Raw genomic sequence first — 18133 nt, 5'->3', positions numbered from 1 at the left:
GCTTCTGGATATCAGGACCGCGATCACTCACCTCGGATTAGACAAAGATTTTTTCTACAACAAAGACGACGCACAAGACATTCTCCAAACACCCCACAGGACCGACATCTCCGTTATTTGCAAGAGGAAGCGACGCAGGTACAGAGGACAAAGAGCCGGATGCCTGGTCAGGACCCGGAGAAGGCGACTGGGAAAGCTGCCGTTACCGTCAATACTACTCGCCAACGTGGAATCATTGGACAATAAATTAGATGAGGTACGATCACGAATATCCTACCAACGGGACATCAAAAACTGTAATATCCTATGTCTCACGGAATCGTGGCTGAATGACGACATGTATATTCAGCTAGCGAGATATACGCTGCACCGGCAAGATAACATTTCTATCAACATAGAAATTGCATCACTGCCTGGTACGGCAATTGCTTGGCCTGTTGCTCGGCGTACGGCAATTGCTCGGCATACGGCCCAGGACATCACTGGAGCTAAGCTGCATGCCATCCAGGACCTCTACACCAGGCGGTGTCAGTGGAAGACCCCAGCCACCCCAGTCATAGACTGTTCTCTCGCCCCCCCCCAAACCCTCTTTTTACGCTGCTGCTACTCTCTGTTTATCATATATGCATAGTCACTTTAACTATACATTCATGTACATACTACCTCAATTGGGCCGACCAACCAGTGCTCCCGCACATTGGCTAACCGGGCTATCTGTATTGTGTCCGACCACCCACCAACCCCTCTTTTACGCTACTGCTACTCTCTGTTCATCATATATGCATAGTCACTTTAACCATATCTACATGTACACACTACCTCAATCAGCCTGACTAACCAGTGTCTGTATGTAGCCTCGCTACTGTATATAGCCTGTCTTTTTACTGTTTTCTTTCTTTCTTTACCTACCTATTGTTCACCTAATAGCTTTTTTGCACTATTGGTTAGAGCCTGTAAGTAAGCATTTCACTGTAAGGTGAATGACCGACATCTCCGTTATTTGCAAGAGGAAGCGACGCAGGTACAGAGGACAAAGAGCTGGATGCCTGGTCAGGACCCGGAGAAGGCGACTGGGAACCTGTTGTATTCAGCGCACGTGACTAAACTTTGATTTGATATGATCAAGTGCAATGAATTAAGCTAAAATTCCCTCAATCTCACACAAATGATCAAGGAACCCACCAGGTACAACCCTAAATCCATAAACATGGGCACCCTCATAGATATTATCCTGACCAACTTGCCCTACAAATACACCTCTGCTGTTTTCAATCAGGATCTCAGCGATCACTGCCTCATTGCCTGCATCCGCTATGGGTCCGCGGTCAAACGACCACCCCTCATAACTGTCAAACGCTCCCTAAAACACTTCTGCAAGCAGGCCTTTCTAATCAACCTGGCTCAGGTATCTAGGAAGGATATTGACCTCATCCCGTCAGTCGAGAATGTCTGGTCGTTTTTTTAAAGTAATTTCCTCACCATCTTAAATAAGCATGCCCCTTTCAAAAAATGTAGAACTAAGAACAGATATAGCCCTTGGTTCACTCCAGACCTGACTGCTCTTGACCAGCACAAAAACATCCTGTGGCGGACTGCAATAGCATCGAATAGTCCCTGCGATATGCAACTGTTCAGGGAAGTCAGGAACTAATACACGCAGTCAGTCAGGAACTAATAGACGCAGTCAGTCAGGAAAGCAAAGGCTAGCTTTTTCAAACAGAAATTTGCAACCTGTAGCTAACTCCAAAAAGTTGTGGGACACTGTAAAGTCCTTGGAGAATAAGAGCACCTCCTCCCAGCTGCCCATTGCACTGAGGCTAGGTAACACGGTCACCACCGATAAATCTACGATAATTGAACATTTCAATAAGCATTTCTGTACGGCTGGCCATGCTTTCCTCCTGGCTACCCCAACCCCGGCCAACAGCTCCGCACCCCCCACAGCTACTCCGCACCCCCAGAGCCTCCCCAGCTTCTCCTTCAACGAAATCCAGATAGCAGATGTTCTGAAAGTGCTGCAAAACCTGGACCCGTACAAATCAGCTGGGCTAGACAATCTGGACCCTCTCTTTCTAAAATGATCCACCGCCATTGTTGCAACTCCTATTACCAGTCTGTTCAACCTCTCTTTCGTATCGTCCGAGATCCCCAAAGATTGGAAAGCTGCCGCGGTCATCTCCCTCTTCAAAGGGGGAGACACTCTAGACCCAAACTGTTATAGACCTATATCCATCCTTCCCTGCCTTTCTAAAGTCTTCGAAAGCCAAGTTAATAAACAGATCACTAACCATTTCGAATCCCACCGTACCTTCTCCGCTGTGCCATCTGGTTTCTGAGCTGGTCATCGGTGCACCTCAGCCACGCTCAAGGTACTAAATGATATCATAACCGCCATCGATAAAAGATAGTACTGTGCAGCCATCTTCATCGACCTGGCCAAGGCATTCGACTCTGTCAATCACTGTATTTTTATCAGCAGACTCAATAGCCTTGGTATCTCAAATGTCTGCCTCGCCTTGTTCACCAACTACTTCGCAGACAAAGTTAAGTGTGTCAAATCGGAGGGCCTGTTGTCCGGACCTCTGGCAGTCTCTATGGGGGAACCACAGGGTTCAATTCTCGGGCCGACTCTTTTCTCTGTATATATCAACGATGTCGCTCTTGCTGCGGGTGATTCCCTGATCCACCTCTACGCAGACGACAACATTTTGTATACATCTGGCCTTTCTTTGGACACTTTGGAGGTTAGTTGTTCTTTGGACAACTAACCTCCAAACGAGCTTCAATGCCATACAACACTCCTCCCGTGACCTCCAACTGCTCTTAAACGCTAGTAAAACCAAATGCATGCTTTTCAACCGTTCGCTGCCCGCACCCGCCTGCCGACTAGCATCACTACTCTGGACGGTTCTGACCTAGAATATGTGGACAACTACAAATACCTAGGTGTCTGGCTAGACTGTATACTCTCCTTCCAGACTCACATTAAGCATCTCCAATCCAAAATCAAATCTAGAATCGTCTTTCTATTTCGCAACAAAGCCTCCTTCCCTCACGCCGCCAAACTTACCCTAGTAAAACTGACTATCCTACCTATCCTCGACCTCGGCGATGTCATCTACAAAATAGCTTCCAATACTCTACTCAGAAAATTGGATGCAGTCTATCACAGTGCCATGCGTTTTGTTACCAAAGCCCCTTATACCACCCACCACTACGACCTGTATGCTCTAGTCGGCTGGCCCCCGCTACATATTTGTCGCCAGACCCACTGGCTCCAGATCATCTATAAGTCTTTGCTAGGTAAAGCTCCGCCTCAGCTCACTGGTCACGATAACAACACCCACCCGTAGCACGCGCTCCAGCAGGTATATCTCACTGGTCATTCCCAAAGCCAACACCTCCTTTTGGCCACCTTTCCTTCCAGTTCTCTGCTGCCAGGGACTGGAATGAACTGCAAAAATCGCTGAAGCTGAAGACTTATATTTCCCTCACTAACTTTAAACATCCGCTATCTGAGCAGCTAACCGATCGCTGCAGCTGTACATAGTCCATCTGTAAATAGCCCACACAATCTACCTACCTCATCCCCATATTGTTTTTATTTACTTTTCTGCTCTTTGCACACCAGTATCTCTACTTGCACATCATCATCTATCACTCCAGTGTTAATCTGCTAAATTGTAATTACTTCGCTACTATGGCCTATTTATTGCCTACCCTCTCACGCCATTTGCACACACTGTATATAGACTTTTTTTCTATTGTGTTATTGACTGTATGCTTGTTTATTCCATGTGGAACTCTGTGTTGTTGTTTGTGTCGCACTGATTTGCTTTATCTTGGCCAGGTCGTAGTTGTAAATGAGAACTTGTTCTCAACTAGCTTACCTGGTGAAATAAAAAATTACAGTACAGTACAATGAGGACTAATGATGCGGACAAATTAATTAAAAGCCTCAAAGGTTAAAAAAAAAGATCCAAGGATTCAATTCGCGCCAAAGTGACGTCTGTCAAATATCCATTTAGTGACGTAAAACTTTGCGTCGAAGGAAGTAACCCCAGGTTTCAAAATTCAGGAATGTGTTCTCATTGGCTGAAGAGTGGAAGAAATTTAGGTTGGAATAATTCTGCCAACGGTCGCGGGAAGCGGAGCAGGACAAGCTGTGACAATATTTCAGTTAAACAAACAGTAGACTGGAGTATTTTGACAGCTAGACACAAGTACTAAATGAATTATAGTTTTTTGTAGAAAATAAGCGCTCAGCATAATATATCGTTCGTTTGCCAGTAGCTGTTCTGCTCCTCATGGAACGAAGCTAACGGGTTACCGTGCTACTGTAGCTAGCTAACCTCTTTAACGTATTTGCAAGGCTAGTGAGCGAACGTTAGCTAATTTATTTAGCCATTTGGATTACATTTTGGATTACAAATGGACTCAAGATTGTAGTGCCATGGGCACACGGATGTCAAGCTACTCGGGATAATTTGAAAAAGATTTGGCTAGCGGTGTTTAGTTAGCTAGCCACTTTTACGCTATAGCCAACGTTACTGCTTCTGGGAAGTGATGAGTTTCAGTTGCCGACTGTTCGTCGGTACGTCCCGGAAGATGGGACCTATTCGACAAAGACTGGACTTCAACCAGAGTGACGGAGAGGACGATGGCAACAACAGCATTGGAGCCGAGTCGAGTCTTGCCGAAATGGACTCCCCAGTGCAATCGCTGAGACACAACTCCAATTTAAATCAATACGTCTGTAACGGCACCATGAAGACATCTACCGCGGAGGATCGCGTTGAACATTGGGGTGATGGATTTGGATGTCTTTTCCCCCTAAAATCACCAGGGACTGACTTGATGAGGGGGTCCCCTTCTCCGAGAAAAGGGTCCCGGCCCTTCTACAACAGCTCGTCCCTGGAGTTTTCCGACAATCAGGAGGATGGAAGCTCTCCCATTCCCGATTGTCCCGACACACCGCCCCATAAAACCTTCAGAAAACTCCGACTATTTGATGTCCCCCACACACCTAAGGTGGGTTAACTACAGTAACAAGTTATTGTTCTCAAATTATTTTATCAGATCCACAATGTAAGATCAAATTAACTTAAAGTTTTCAGCCAGAGATAACCAGCCACTGTGCAAGATGACTATTTCTGTCTTCCAACATGTTTGAACTTGAGAAGACTGAAGAATAGTTTGATTATTTTAACATTTGTTACAGGCAATGGCATAGTTTTCCCTGAATCATTGATCAACCATACACGTTATTCTTATCTAATGCAATGTTTTGTTTTCTCTTTCAGAGTTTGTTGTCCAGAGCCAGGGCGGTGACCACAGGATCCACAGTCTGCCGGGTAGGAGTAGGTGTCTACATGAATGGGGACTCAACAGGAAGACCACACACAGACAGCAGGAGTAGACAGGCACCGATGATCAACATCAATCCATTCACCCCTGACTCATTACTGATCCAGACAGCAATGTTACAAAGGAACAACAGAAAGAGATCACACAGGAATGAGTAAGAGAAGCACATTGTACTGATGTCATTATTTACCCGGTGTTACATTGGGATTTTGTGGGACTGGGACTTCAGTTTCTACTGACCTAAAACAAACTCCATTTCCTCTTTATACTCTCCCCTATCCTAAGGTAGTTGTGGAACTCTTGTTTGTCAGAACCATTTTATAAAACTCAAAAGTAATTGCAGTTAGTGTTGTAAAGTAGATCACATTTTACTACCGTGCCACAACTCAAGTTACTGTTATACAAAAAAAAAGAAGCATCTTAGAATGGGGAGATTCGTATTTCTGTCGGTGTAAATGGAGCATGGCCTATTCTTAGTTGACAATAGATTCAGACATGCTTCTAGATCTAGTGTGCAATTAATCTGTTGACTATTGCATGCTTGTTGGCAGCAACCCAAAGCCACATGGTTACACTCACAATGTACACTTGTAGGGATTGTCTGCCCTCCAGTGGTTGGAATGATATATAACACATTTTGTATACTTTCCTTTATCTCTAAAGCTCATGTGGAGAGGACATGGAAGCCAGTGATGCAGAGTGTGAAGAGGACATCATTCCACTATCAAAGGTATATTTTTGTAATCACAATTATACTTTTATTACCCCACCACCCCCCACACACACACAAACTGAAATTGTACTTTAGATAAGTGTCTAAGCAACTCTGTCCTTTTCTTGCAGAGAATGACTCTTCTGGATAGCAACATGATATCAAGATATGCCACAGAGTTTCATGAGCTGGAGAAGATAGGATCTGGGGAGTTTGGCCCTGTCTTCAAATGTGTGAAAAGACTCGATGGCTGCATCTATGCCATCAAACGCTCAAAGAAGCCCCTCGCTGGATCTGTAGACGAGTAAGAGAATCCCATGGATTTTGAAAAGCTGACAATCCAAGTGTAAATTTAAATGACTCATTGAACTTAATGCCATGCCATTTTTGTGCTAATCTTGTGTTCTGTTTTCCGCAGACAGAATGCACTCCGGGAGGTGTATGCCCACGCGGTCTTGGGACAGCACCCCCATGTGGTGAGGTACTACTCTGCTTGGTCAGAGGACGACCACATGCTCATACAGAATGAGTACTGTAACGGCGGCACACTGGCAGACGTGGTCACAGAGAACTACAGAACCATGCGCTTCTTCTCTGAGCTGGACCTCAAGGACCTTCTCCTTCAGGTGGCCCGTGGACTGAAGTACATTCACTCCACCTCTTTGGTTCACATGGACATCAAGCCAAGTAAGTAGCTGCAGAGTTTTGGATACAGCTACGCCATTGAAATCATTTAGAATATTTATGATTTAACGCTTGCCGTGCTTTACTTTTCTCAGGCAACATCTTCTTATCCCGGAAGACTGTGGTGTGTGTCGATGAATTTGACGATGAGGAAGGACCAAATAGAAATGTTGTTTACAAAATAGGTACTATTTAAAAAAATATATATATATATCATGCAAATGGAACAAGCTCATAATTGAGTGTACTTGTTGACCAGGCAGCTGGATTCTGTTTTTGTATTTTTCCCCCAGGTGATCTTGGCCATGTGACCAGAATGGACAATCCTCAAGTTGAAGAAGGGGACAGCAGGTACCTGGTCAATGAAGTCTTACAAGAGGTAATTGGATAACTCCTCCCCCCAACCCACCTCATTTGTTAAATGATCCAAAATCATGTATTGGACCAATGTGTTTTTCAGGACTACAGAAACCTCACCAGGGCAGATATTTTTGCCCTAGCACTGACTGTGGTCAGTGCCTCAGGAGCTGAACCACTCCCAACTAATGGTGACAAGTGGCATGACAGACAAGGAAAACTACCTGCGATACCTCAAGTGCTTTCACAGGAATTCCCAAGTTTACTGAAGGTATGACTAGAAATGACCAGGTGTGCTTTCCAAATGGTACACTTTCCCTACATAGTGCGCATATTTGACCTGAGCCCTATGGGACCTGGTCAAAAGTAGTGCACTATAAAGGGTTTATGGTGCCATGTTGGATGCGGTGCTTCATTATGTAATGGTGGTTTGTGTGCAGGACTGGCAGTAGTAATAATGTTTAATTAGTGGTATTAATGAATTCTGTGTGCTGCAGTTAATTATCCACCCTGACCCTGCCAGTAGGCCGTCTGCCTCTTCCCTCACCAAGCACCCCGTCCTCCTCACTGCCTCCCGCATGAGCGCTGACCAGCTCCGTGTGGAACTCAACGCAGAGAAGTTCAAAAATGCGCTACTGCAGAAGTACGTACCCTCTTCATATGTCATGGCTCAAGGCTTTCATTCTTTTTTCACTTATCATATTGTAAGTATGAATGTTAGGGAGAATACTACAACATAGTGTTCATTTTGTGAAAAATTACATTATGCTACCTATTCTTTAATGATTCAGGAATCCATTTCAGATGTAATTACTATTTTCTTGGTATTTATGAATGTTAGAGAAGCCAATGTGCTTGTCCTCGTGCAGGGAGCTGAAAAAGGCCCAGCAGGCCAAAGTAGCTGCAGAGGAGAAGGTTCTGATCTCTGATAGGGTCCTGACACGCTCCACCCTTCGGTCCAGCAGGAGCTCCAGGCTCATCGGCAAGAAGATGAACCGCTCAGTCAGCCTGACCATCTACTGAGCGGGCCAACTGCCAACCCAAATGGGTATCAGACTGGGTCATATTCACTAGGCACGACATGGGGGGAAAAACCAGGCCAAAACAGAGGGACTACATGAAATTGTCCAATTAGAAATGCTTGTTTTCTGTTACAAAATTTCTTGCTACCTTGTGCGCAAATGAAAACAACCCTGGTTGCACTCGACAGTGAACTGGGAAGGCCTCCCTAGGCAGACATGGAGAGATGGGCTTCAGAGTGTACAAACCGACTATTATAGTTCTTACTGTTTGGTACTTGGAAAGGGTTAGTAAAACAATGGACCAAATTTATTTGATTCTAAAGAGTGAAAGGGTTGTTATCTTCCCAAGCATGGCATGTTCTGTCAATTGGTATTAAATAACATAGCTGATTTTTGTTTGTAATGGAATGTGGGAGCATGCTAGAACATTCTGTTGCCAGTGTGAGGGTTTGGGATGGTGTGATACAAATTTGCACTTTACAGTCTATTATACCTGATTTCAGGTAGTGGAACTGGATCATTGACTAGGAATGATTCAATGAGCACTTTGAACTTGCCTTATGCAAACTGTTTGGCTCATTTGGTAGTGCATGGCGCTTGCAATGCCAGGGTTGTGGGTTCGATTCCCACGGGTGACCAGTACGATAAAGTATGAAAATGTATGCACTCACTACTTACTGTAAGTCGCTCTGGTTAAGAGCGTCTGCTAAATGTAAAAATGCATACTGCTGCTATATATGTTGGTTTGTCTTGAACTTTAGTGGAGTTCAGTGAATTTGTTAGTTCCATTCACATGTTTAGAATATCAGTAATCAGTCTCTTCTGTAAAACATGGAATTTCAATGTGTTGCATCTGCAATACATTTCCTATCTGAAGTTCATTTTGTATTGAGTTGTGTACACTGTTTAAGATGTTTTACTAATGTACATTTTTCATGATGGGTCATCCAATTGTGTGTGTGATGCAGTTGGTCAAAGTAGATCATTCTGTCAAGCCCCGGTGTCATTTATTTTATATGTGATGCACGGAGCCGCTGATCAATTGTTTTAGTAAAGTCAGTATTTTCTTCTGTTCAAACTCATCAGAACTGTAGCATTATTGACTCATTTACATTTTCTCATGTTTTACTATGATGTATATTATGCATGTAGATAATTTTGACAGCTATTGGTTTCATGTTACTTGTTCCAAGTTCAATAGATTCACTCCCGATAATATGGATACCTTGGAACTGTCAAATGTTTGTTGATGAATGTTGCTCTAAAATAACAAAAAACTGGGACTACACATGGATAGTCTGTGTGATGGACTAGTTATCTAATGAAAACAGGTAAATGAGAGATGGTGGTCTTTCAGGTTATACAAACTTTTATAATGTAGTTTATTGTAAAGTTGATCGTCTGTACCACTATGCAACATAGGTTTGTTTATTGTTGGGACATGTTTTTATGAAGCTGTTTGTGGTCTATTAACCGTTTACTCTTCACAATTGAATACTAATGAAAGCGCAACGCGTTTGACAACTATGCGCTATCTGGCTATCTACCATACACCAGATAGCGGGTGATGCAGTCTCATTTTCCTGCTGCGACACTCGATCACGTGACTGTATATATCAGTGTCTGAAAAAATTGCAGTTTTACTTTGACATCGAGCGCACCAGGGGCTACGAACATGGGACTACTACGGGATGAACTTCTGAAGTCAATATGGCACGCATTCACAGCCTTGGACGTGGATCAAAGTGGGAAAGTGTCCAAATCACAGCTTAAGGTAAGCTTTAAATCGTAGCTAGTAGGCCTACAGTATTATTCCATAATGAAGTAAAAAAATAAATCTCATATTGCCCATCCGAATATCAGACACAAACAAAAAGTTCTGATCAGTAGGATAAAAAAAGATTTGACAATGTATCTGAGATCTTATTTTGAATTAAGTGTACACTATACTATTATGTGCTGCTTCGCTTCCCTCACATAAGTGAATTTTGTGTCAGCTGCCAAGTGATAATTCAGTCGGCAAAATCGACAGCAAAGTAAAGACATTTCTGCTGTCCCTCAGCTCACAGGCTACTCAGTTTCTGCTTATATCAGTATTTTCTCTTACTCATGTGTGTAACTTTTTCGCATAAAAACAGGAATAACAATGGTTCTATGGAAATAACCATTGTTGATTGACAGATACCCATGAATGTGGGACATGCATGCCTTGATGATAATCTTGCTTTACACACGATATTTAGTAATTTGGACAGAATCTAATGTAAGAGTGTTGAGATTTTAAAAGGCAAGGGGCACTGCTTTGGAAGGGTAGGTATTGTTTTCCTGTCTGGGTCTGTGGTGGTCTGTGTACCAGCCAGGCTCTGATGAAGACACAACACTCAGCATTTACCGACCTCAACGTCTTTTGGATTTCTTTTTTTGGTCCGTTTTTTGGTGCTGTCTGGATTGACTGTATTTTGTTGGTGTTTTTTTGGGGTGCAGTCCAGACCGGTCTTGATTTCAACTTCCAAGGACGTTGATTTTTGGACCGGACCGGACCAAATCTGAACCAATCATAGACGTATATACATACTTTCGACATCCAGAAAATAAGTATTTTCGATGTCTGGAAAATATGTCTTCACCTTTCATTCAGCACCTAAATTCCACCTGAGCTATCACAACACTGCATAGTGAACTTGCCCGGAAATGTTGTCAACCATCCTTTGTTAATATTATTTTTCAGACAGTCCAGTCTGTTCCGTTTGTCTAGATTATAGATGTTCATGAGTGGCTTGTTTATAAATATAAGATTTATTTTGATATATTTACTTCACTCTACATCTCAACAGGGACCTTTTCAACACACTTTTTGTAAATGTTTCCAGGAAGGAACAGAAGTGATGCTTGAACTGACAGCAACACATGCTTAGTCATGCATGTCAATGTGATCTTAGACTAAACAGAGGTCCTTTTGAAAAATAACCATATAATTGTGTTAATGGGAGCATGATGCCCACTTGTATGAGGAATCTTTTTGATATCCATTGAACACCCCAATAATACTGTAACATCATCTCTACTATGCCCAGTGAATACCAACAGTATGACAGTAACCTCTCCCCCAGGCTCATTGTGCATAGCCTGTATAAAATGCTTCTGAGCATTGGGGGGAAGTACCTGGTGAATGATATTACTATGACGGCAATGGTTTTCCTGACTGCATGATCTGACTGTGGCTCTACAGGTGCTCTCTCATAACCTGTGCACTGTGATGAAGATACCCCATGACCCAGTGGCCCTGGAGCAGCACTTTAAGGATGACGATGAGGGCCCTGTGTCCAACCAGGGCTACATGCCCTACCTCAATAGATTCATACTGGACAAGGTGAGCAGTAAGAGCAACTAGCCTGGTCCAAGATTTGTTTGTGCTCTTTCCAACTCCATTGCTCATTGTCATGCAAAGTGGTGCAGCGGTCTAAGGCACTGCTAATCAGTGCTAGAGGCGTCACTACAGAACCTGGTTTGATCCTGGGCTGTATCACAACCGGGGAGGGTTTGGCCAGTGTAGGCCATCATTGTAAAATATGAATTTCTTCTTAACTGACTGAAATAAAATAAATACATTTACAAGGAGTTGGCAGACTTTAAATAAAAGTTGATTAGATCTTATCATAGTTTAAAAGATGTTGTAGCGAGTGCAGCGAAATGTGAATGTTACGAGCTCCTAACAATGCAGTAAAATGTCAAACCGACATTGCACTCAGGCTTCTGAGCACCTGCGTCATCCTGTCTCCTCACCTCAGTGGGTCTGTTAGTGGAGGGCTCTGGGATGTTGGGTCCATAGAAATAGAACCACTAGAATGTACATAGCCCCTAGGTTGACAGATCCCTCAGCATGAGGTGTAACTCTGGAGTGCCGCATCCCCATAGTGGATGATAAGACTTAATGGGAAGTGTTTTATGTGTGCCTTTAGAAACATTGTTTAAGGCAATGCTTTTCTGTATATAACTTTCCTTGCTCATAATATGATGAGTGTTATTGCTATTTTCAGTATTTATCTTAGTCTCTAAGATATGCATGTCACCCATATTATGCATGTCACCCATATTAAAATGTATTGGTTTTTGAGAAATAAATTGAGCAAGCAGGATCTGTTTGACCTTGAACAAGGCTGCCATTTATGGTAGGTCTACTGTGTGAGTGGCAGAATCTTTCTGTTTCACAGCCATTAAGGAGGTGTGAGACCCACCATTGTGAGTTATCGAAAGAAAAAACCATGTGTGCTGAAAATTACTGCAATGTGTGCAAGAAAATATAGCCTTCGTTTCAAAACAAACGTCCATTAAGCTTACATCAGCTACTCACATTTCCTCCTGTGTCATACATTGCATTTAGAAGTGAAGGGTTAACACGCACACTACTATAGATAGATTCCACAACATGATGATTGCATGATGCAGAGTCTTTGGTTTTTGCTGAGTCTGTTTTCTAGAAAAGCTTCACAATCTGATTGGTAAACACCTTGTTGTGGGTTCTCAAACTTTTTTGTGGCCGGGGACCCTTTTTGTGATAGCAAATTTATAGAGACCGACTCATAATCAGAACACAACTCGAGTGAGATAAAAACAAATTGCATACAAGGAGTTTTATTATGACTTTTGTAGTGCATGGGAAGGAGATTTCAAAGGCCCATCTATTGGCATCGGGGAGAGATAATAATTACTCATATCCTTCTTAATATTCAAGCAGTCAGCCATTGGTAATGAATGCACTTACTTTGTAAACACCAGTGATAAAGCAAGAAGTGATCTTCAAAGTTTTTGTCCTCAGTTCTCTAGTTGGCAGACCATCAGATATAGCCCACATCTGTAGACTTGCAAGGCTTGCCAACTGTTTCCATAGCAATAACACCAACACTGATGTCAATTAGTAAACTGCTTTAGTCCTAGCGCTATTTGTACTTGGGGGCTATTTCCTTGCCTTTCTCTTCCGGAATCTGACTTGAATTAAAATGAAGAGACGAAGAACATTGTTTGTACTTCACATCCTGTGGGCTAAAACGTAGGGCAGAGAAATATTAGGCTACTACTGACCCTTTCTAATCTTATTGCCCTTACTTACAGTATGTTGAAGAAAAATAGGGAAGTTGTTCTGTTTTGTGTAAATGTTGGCTTTGTTTATGTTAATTACAGGTCAGGGATAACTTTGACATACTGGAGTTCAACAATGTGTGCTGGACACTGTGTTTCAAGAAAAACATCAACATGAGCCATCTTCTCATCTCCAACGATGATGCCTTCATGGTCTGGTGCATCTTCAACTTCCTGTCTGAAGACGGGTACCCACTGGTTATCATCACAGAGGAAGTGAGAGACAAGACAACACCTTTAATACACATACATATCTTATTTGTTTAGCTGTAATTATGCTCTTTCAGTTAAAATGATTCCCATTCATACCACAGGACTGACTCACTGTGTCCTCTCCTCCTCTCCTCCCCCCTCCAGATTGAGTACTTCCTGCGGAAGCTGATGGAGGCCATGGGAGGCATTTGGAATCAGGAGATGTTTGATGATTACAAGCTCATGTTGAACAGGAAGCAGCAATGCCTGAGTGCCTGGGAGCTGATAGAGCTGGTTGGCATGGGCCACTTCAGTAAGGGCATGAACCGCCAGACCCTGTCCATGGGCATCTCTGAGGTCTTCCAGGAGCTCATACTGGATGTTCTCAGACAGGTTCGCCTGCGGTACCCTCTCTCACTACACTTTATGCATCCCAAATGGGACCATATTCCCTGTGTAGTGCAATACTTTTAACCAGAACTCATAGGGCTCTGTTCAAAAGTACTGCACTAAATAGGGAATAGGGTGCCATTTAGGACACAGTGACTGTCTACTCTACACTGACCTCTGTCAGACCTCTGCTGGTGGTAACAATAACATAGATATAGATAAGATATTACAATCTTGAGAGTGACAGATTCATGTATTTTTTCCTGAAGGGCTACATGATGAAAAAAGGCCACAAAAGGAAAAATTGGACAGAGCGCTGGTTTGTGCTTGGACCAAACTCTATGTCATACTATGTGAGTGAGGACCTCACTGACAAGAAGGGAGAAATTTTGCTGGACCACAACTGTTGTGTGGAGGTAATAACAATGTATTATTCCATTGGTCACTTTTATGCTATCATTTAACTACTAAATAAATTGTGTGGAGCGTTGGAATGCATGCTAGCCCACCTTTGTTAACCAGCTTCCTTTGGCATTGTTAACCCATAGCCTACAATTTCCGTGGCCCCATGTAAATGTAATTAAAATAATAAAACAATCCTCATCAAAATCTATCTGTTTAAGTTAGAGATATCTGTTTTTTTTGCATGGGCTACGTCTCAATCCACCGCATCCACCGATATCGCTCTTCCGCTTCTATGTTGAAAGTTGGCAGGGCTAGAGCGGTGTTTGTCAGACCATGATACATGCCGAAAAAACACTATTTTCACAAACGTCTGTAGCGTCCGCATTCCACTGATTTCAAAACTCGGTCCTCCACAAAGTGGAGAGCAACACCTTTGCAGTTTGACTAGAAAGGATTACCTACACATACTGACCAGCTCATGTTATAGACAGAATCGTGCTACATGGCAGACCAATCCGAACTCATCTCTCAGCATGTCCAGCCCAACCATTATCTCAGCCAATCATGGCTAGCGGGAACGTTTCTCTCTTTTTCTGTGGCTAAACCAACTAGGCTCGTAATTTAACAATTTTATTAGTATTTACAGATGGCATACAAGTTTGTTATTTTTTTAAATAATGTTATTATTTTAGTTTTTACCTCTTTTTCTCCCCAATATTGTGGTATCCATTTGGTAGTTAGTCTTGTCTCAACGCTGCAACTCTCTTACGGACTCGGGAGAGGCGAAGGTAGAGAGCCGTGCGTCCTCCGAAACACAACCCAACCAAGCCTCACTGCTTCTTGACACAATGCCCACTTAACCCGGAAGCTAGCCGCACCAATGTTTCGAAGGAAACACCGTACCCCTGGCGACCGTGTCAGCGTGCACTGCGCCCAGCCCGCCACAGGAGTTGCTAGTGCGCGATTGAACAATGATACCCCTGCCAGCCAAACCCTCCCCGAACCCGTACGACGCTGGGCCAATTGTGTGCCGCCCCACGGGTCTCCCGGTCGCAGCCGGCTGCGACAGAGCCTAGATTCGAACCCAGAATCTCTAGTGGCACAGCTAGCACTGCGATGCAGTGCCTTAGACCACTGTGCCACTCGGGAGGCCCACAACTTTGTTATTAAGGCACATGAAAGTTCACATGTTCCAGAAGGCATTTCTGCCAAAAAACGCATTTTGATTTTTAAAAAAAGTTTTCGTTCAAATGGCTCACCTGTGAAGTAGTGACATGCAACATACGCCTAGTTTCCTGAAATGAGTCACAAATTCAATGTTTCATCAAACTCTAGAGGGTTAATGGGATCGACACAAGGAAGTGTGCAGTGAGTGTGTGACGTCTTGTTCTCTCTGCAGTCTCTACCAGACAAGGAGGGGAAGAAATGCCTCTTTATAGTCAAGTGCAGTGACAAAAGCTTTGAGATCAGTGCATCGGATAAGAAGAGGAAACAAGAATGGATTCAAGGTAAAGTGACCAATCCCTCACCACCATCTTAACAGATTCTGTAAACAGCACAGCTTTTATCTCACCACATTAGGGTTTATTTTTAAATCTCAGAGGGACTTGTTCTCACATTGCTCTGTCCCAGCTGTGTGTTTATCAGGGTGTGGGGGCGCTGCAGTAGATAAAGCAGCCAGCCTTTCTTTATCTGACTCTCCTCTCCTCACTTCCCCTCCCAGCCATCCAAACATGCATCCAGCTGCTGAGGTTGGGCCTGCCCTCTCCGCACCTTGAGGCCAGGCTGCGGCGCAGGGAACTCCGGCAGAAACAGCAGGCCGAGCAGGGGGAGCTGGAGGAGAGGATGAGGCTGCTGCAGATAGCCAATGAAAACAAGCATAGACAACTGGAGTCCATGAGGAAGGTACTGTCTATTTCTCTGTCACTCTCTCTCTCCTCTCTTTTAATTCAAAAGGATTTATTGGCATAGGAAACATATGTTTACATTGCCAAAGCAAGTGAAATAGATAATAAACAAAAGTGAAATAAAACATCAGAAATTAACAGTGAAATAATAGATACATTTCAAATGTTGGCTATGTACAGTGTTATAACAATGTGCAAATAGTTGAAGTACAAAAGGGAAAGTAAATAAACATAAATACGGGTTGTATTTACAATGGTTTTTGTGCTTCACTGGTTGTCATTTTCTTGTGGCAACAGGACACAAATAATGCTGCTGTGATGGCACACAGTGGTATTTCACCTAATATATATGGGAGTTGATCCAAATTTCATTTGTTTTTGAATTTTTTGTTGGTCTGTGTAATCTGAGGGAAATATGTGTCTCTAATATGGTCATACATACATGCAGCTCACTTTCCATCTATTTTTGTGGGCAATCTGCACATAGCCTGTCTTCTCTCGAGAGCCAGGTCTGCCTACAGCGGCCTCTCAATAGCAAGGCTATGCTCACTGAGTCGGAAGTCAAAGCTTTCCTTAATTTTGGTTCAGTCACAGTGGTCAGATATTCTGCCACTGTGTACTGTCTGTTTAGGGCCAAATAGCATTCAAGTTTGCTTTCTTTTTTGTTTAGTTCTTTTCAGTGTGTCAAGTAATTATATTTTTATTTTCTCCGGTTGTGTTTCTGTCCTGGGGTTCTGTGGGGTCTGTTGGTGTTTGTGAACAGAACCCCAGGACCAGCTTGCTGAGGGGACTAGGGATGGGAATTTGACCTTCTTTGACTGTTCGAGTACTCTCATGATTTTTTGGGGGAGTACTCAAAACAAAATAAGCTATTTTTAGAACAAGGGTGGCACTGGAAAAAATAGGTGCGTATTTATCTACAGTATATACCAACAGTGAGCAACAATGCCTAATTTATCAGAATGTTACAGATAACAAATCCTAATTGCTAAATTGCCTCATATATATTCAGTCAATAAAAAAACAAGTGCCATTTAAGATTAATTTATTGACACTGTAATAACAACTAGTTATATTATATCGTCGAACACAATCTTCAAAAAGGTATGGCTGTGCAATGGCATATCCTTGTTTTGTTAATTAAGATGCTCTTATTTCCTGAACCCTTATTACACTCGACACCTATTTTATAGTAAAAAAACATGATGTAATATAACAGAATAAAATATAACAGAATATTGCGAAGTGATTCGCATCTCATGTCTGGAACAGTGATCATTTGAAATGCCTAACCTTTAATGAAGACCAAATGGGCCTCCTGAGTGGCGCAGCGGTTTGAAGCACTGCATCGCAGTGCTAGAGGCGTCACTACAGATCCGGGTTCGAGCCCGGGCTGTGTCGCAGCCGGCCGTGACCGGGAGACCCATGAGGCGTGTCGTTTCTGATTCAAAGGAGAGAGACTTTTAGATTTCTTAAAAACAAACAAACTTGATTATTAATTATTTCAATAATGGAGTTGGTCAATGACCACCCTTAAGTTACACGCTACCCAAACCGCGTTGCAAAATAAATGTACACATACATTTTATTCAGTCATTGCACCCACACTGCTCGCGCGCGCCAACGAGCCTCTGCTTTGCCAAGCGCTAAAATAGAATTTGCTTCTATTTGTGACGACGAACGCAATGCAAGTCCTGCTCATTGGCTTTTAGAAGCATATACCCACGTGCCATCTCCTCATTGGTTATACACATGTGGGTGATTGAAAGATGAACTGAGGTCGGTCGGTCGGTTGTGGTAATACACCTTATTATGAAAGTTAGATGCCAATCACCATATAAAGTCCAAAGAAGAAAAAGCCTGGAAGGAGGAGAGATGACTAGAAACGATTCGGTTGTCCATTTTATGTGTGGATTATTTGTCGGAGTAGAGGACCTTGTGCATTTCAGGTAAAATAACAA

General features: G+C 43.0%; 2 protein-coding genes across 6 annotated transcripts in view; both read left to right on the top strand.

Moving 5' to 3' along the window:
* The first annotated feature begins 3978 nt into the window (after window positions 1–3978).
* On the top strand, window positions 3979–9224 carry LOC139575868 (wee1-like protein kinase 1-A). 5 transcript variants are annotated; one of them, XR_011675026.1, is made up of 10 exons: window positions 3979–5031; window positions 5304–5521; window positions 6031–6097; window positions 6211–6383; window positions 6498–6766; window positions 6859–6948; window positions 7057–7142; window positions 7224–7391; window positions 7647–7763; window positions 8086–9224. XR_011675026.1 is itself a non-coding variant. In XM_071401246.1 (10 exons), exons 1-10 carry the CDS (start codon window positions 4567–4569, stop codon window positions 8141–8143), a joined length of 1740 nt encoding a protein of 579 aa, XP_071257347.1. In that variant the 5' UTR covers window positions 3979–4566; the 3' UTR covers window positions 8144–9224. The 5 variants fall into 5 exon arrangements, 3 of the variants coding, with proteins under 3 accessions (XP_071257347.1, XP_071257346.1, XP_071257348.1); XM_071401246.1 differs by having other exon boundaries at window positions 7618–7763; XR_011675025.1 differs by having other exon boundaries at window positions 3980–5031; window positions 7990–8129.
* Window positions 9225–9537: 313 nt separating this feature from the next.
* The window catches only part of LOC139575869 (switch-associated protein 70-like), a 29315-nt gene continuing 20719 nt past the window's right edge, over window positions 9538–18133 (top strand). Inside the window, exons 1-7 of the mRNA XM_071401248.1 lie at window positions 9538–9916; window positions 11372–11512; window positions 13321–13494; window positions 13636–13863; window positions 14130–14276; window positions 15665–15773; window positions 15989–16170. Of these exons, the coding sequence (XP_071257349.1) occupies window positions 9818–9916; window positions 11372–11512; window positions 13321–13494; window positions 13636–13863; window positions 14130–14276; window positions 15665–15773; window positions 15989–16170 (1080 nt within the window). The 5' untranslated portion in view covers window positions 9538–9817. The remainder of the gene's footprint in view (window positions 9917–11371; window positions 11513–13320; window positions 13495–13635; window positions 13864–14129; window positions 14277–15664; window positions 15774–15988; window positions 16171–18133) is intronic.

Source organism: Salvelinus alpinus, chromosome 5 (genome assembly GCF_045679555.1).
Source record: "Salvelinus alpinus chromosome 5, SLU_Salpinus.1, whole genome shotgun sequence".
In the NCBI taxonomy this organism is placed as follows: Eukaryota; Metazoa; Chordata; class Actinopteri; order Salmoniformes; family Salmonidae; genus Salvelinus; species Salvelinus alpinus.
Note: the sequence above shows the minus strand (reverse complement) of the source record. Positions and strands in the feature narration are given on the sequence as shown.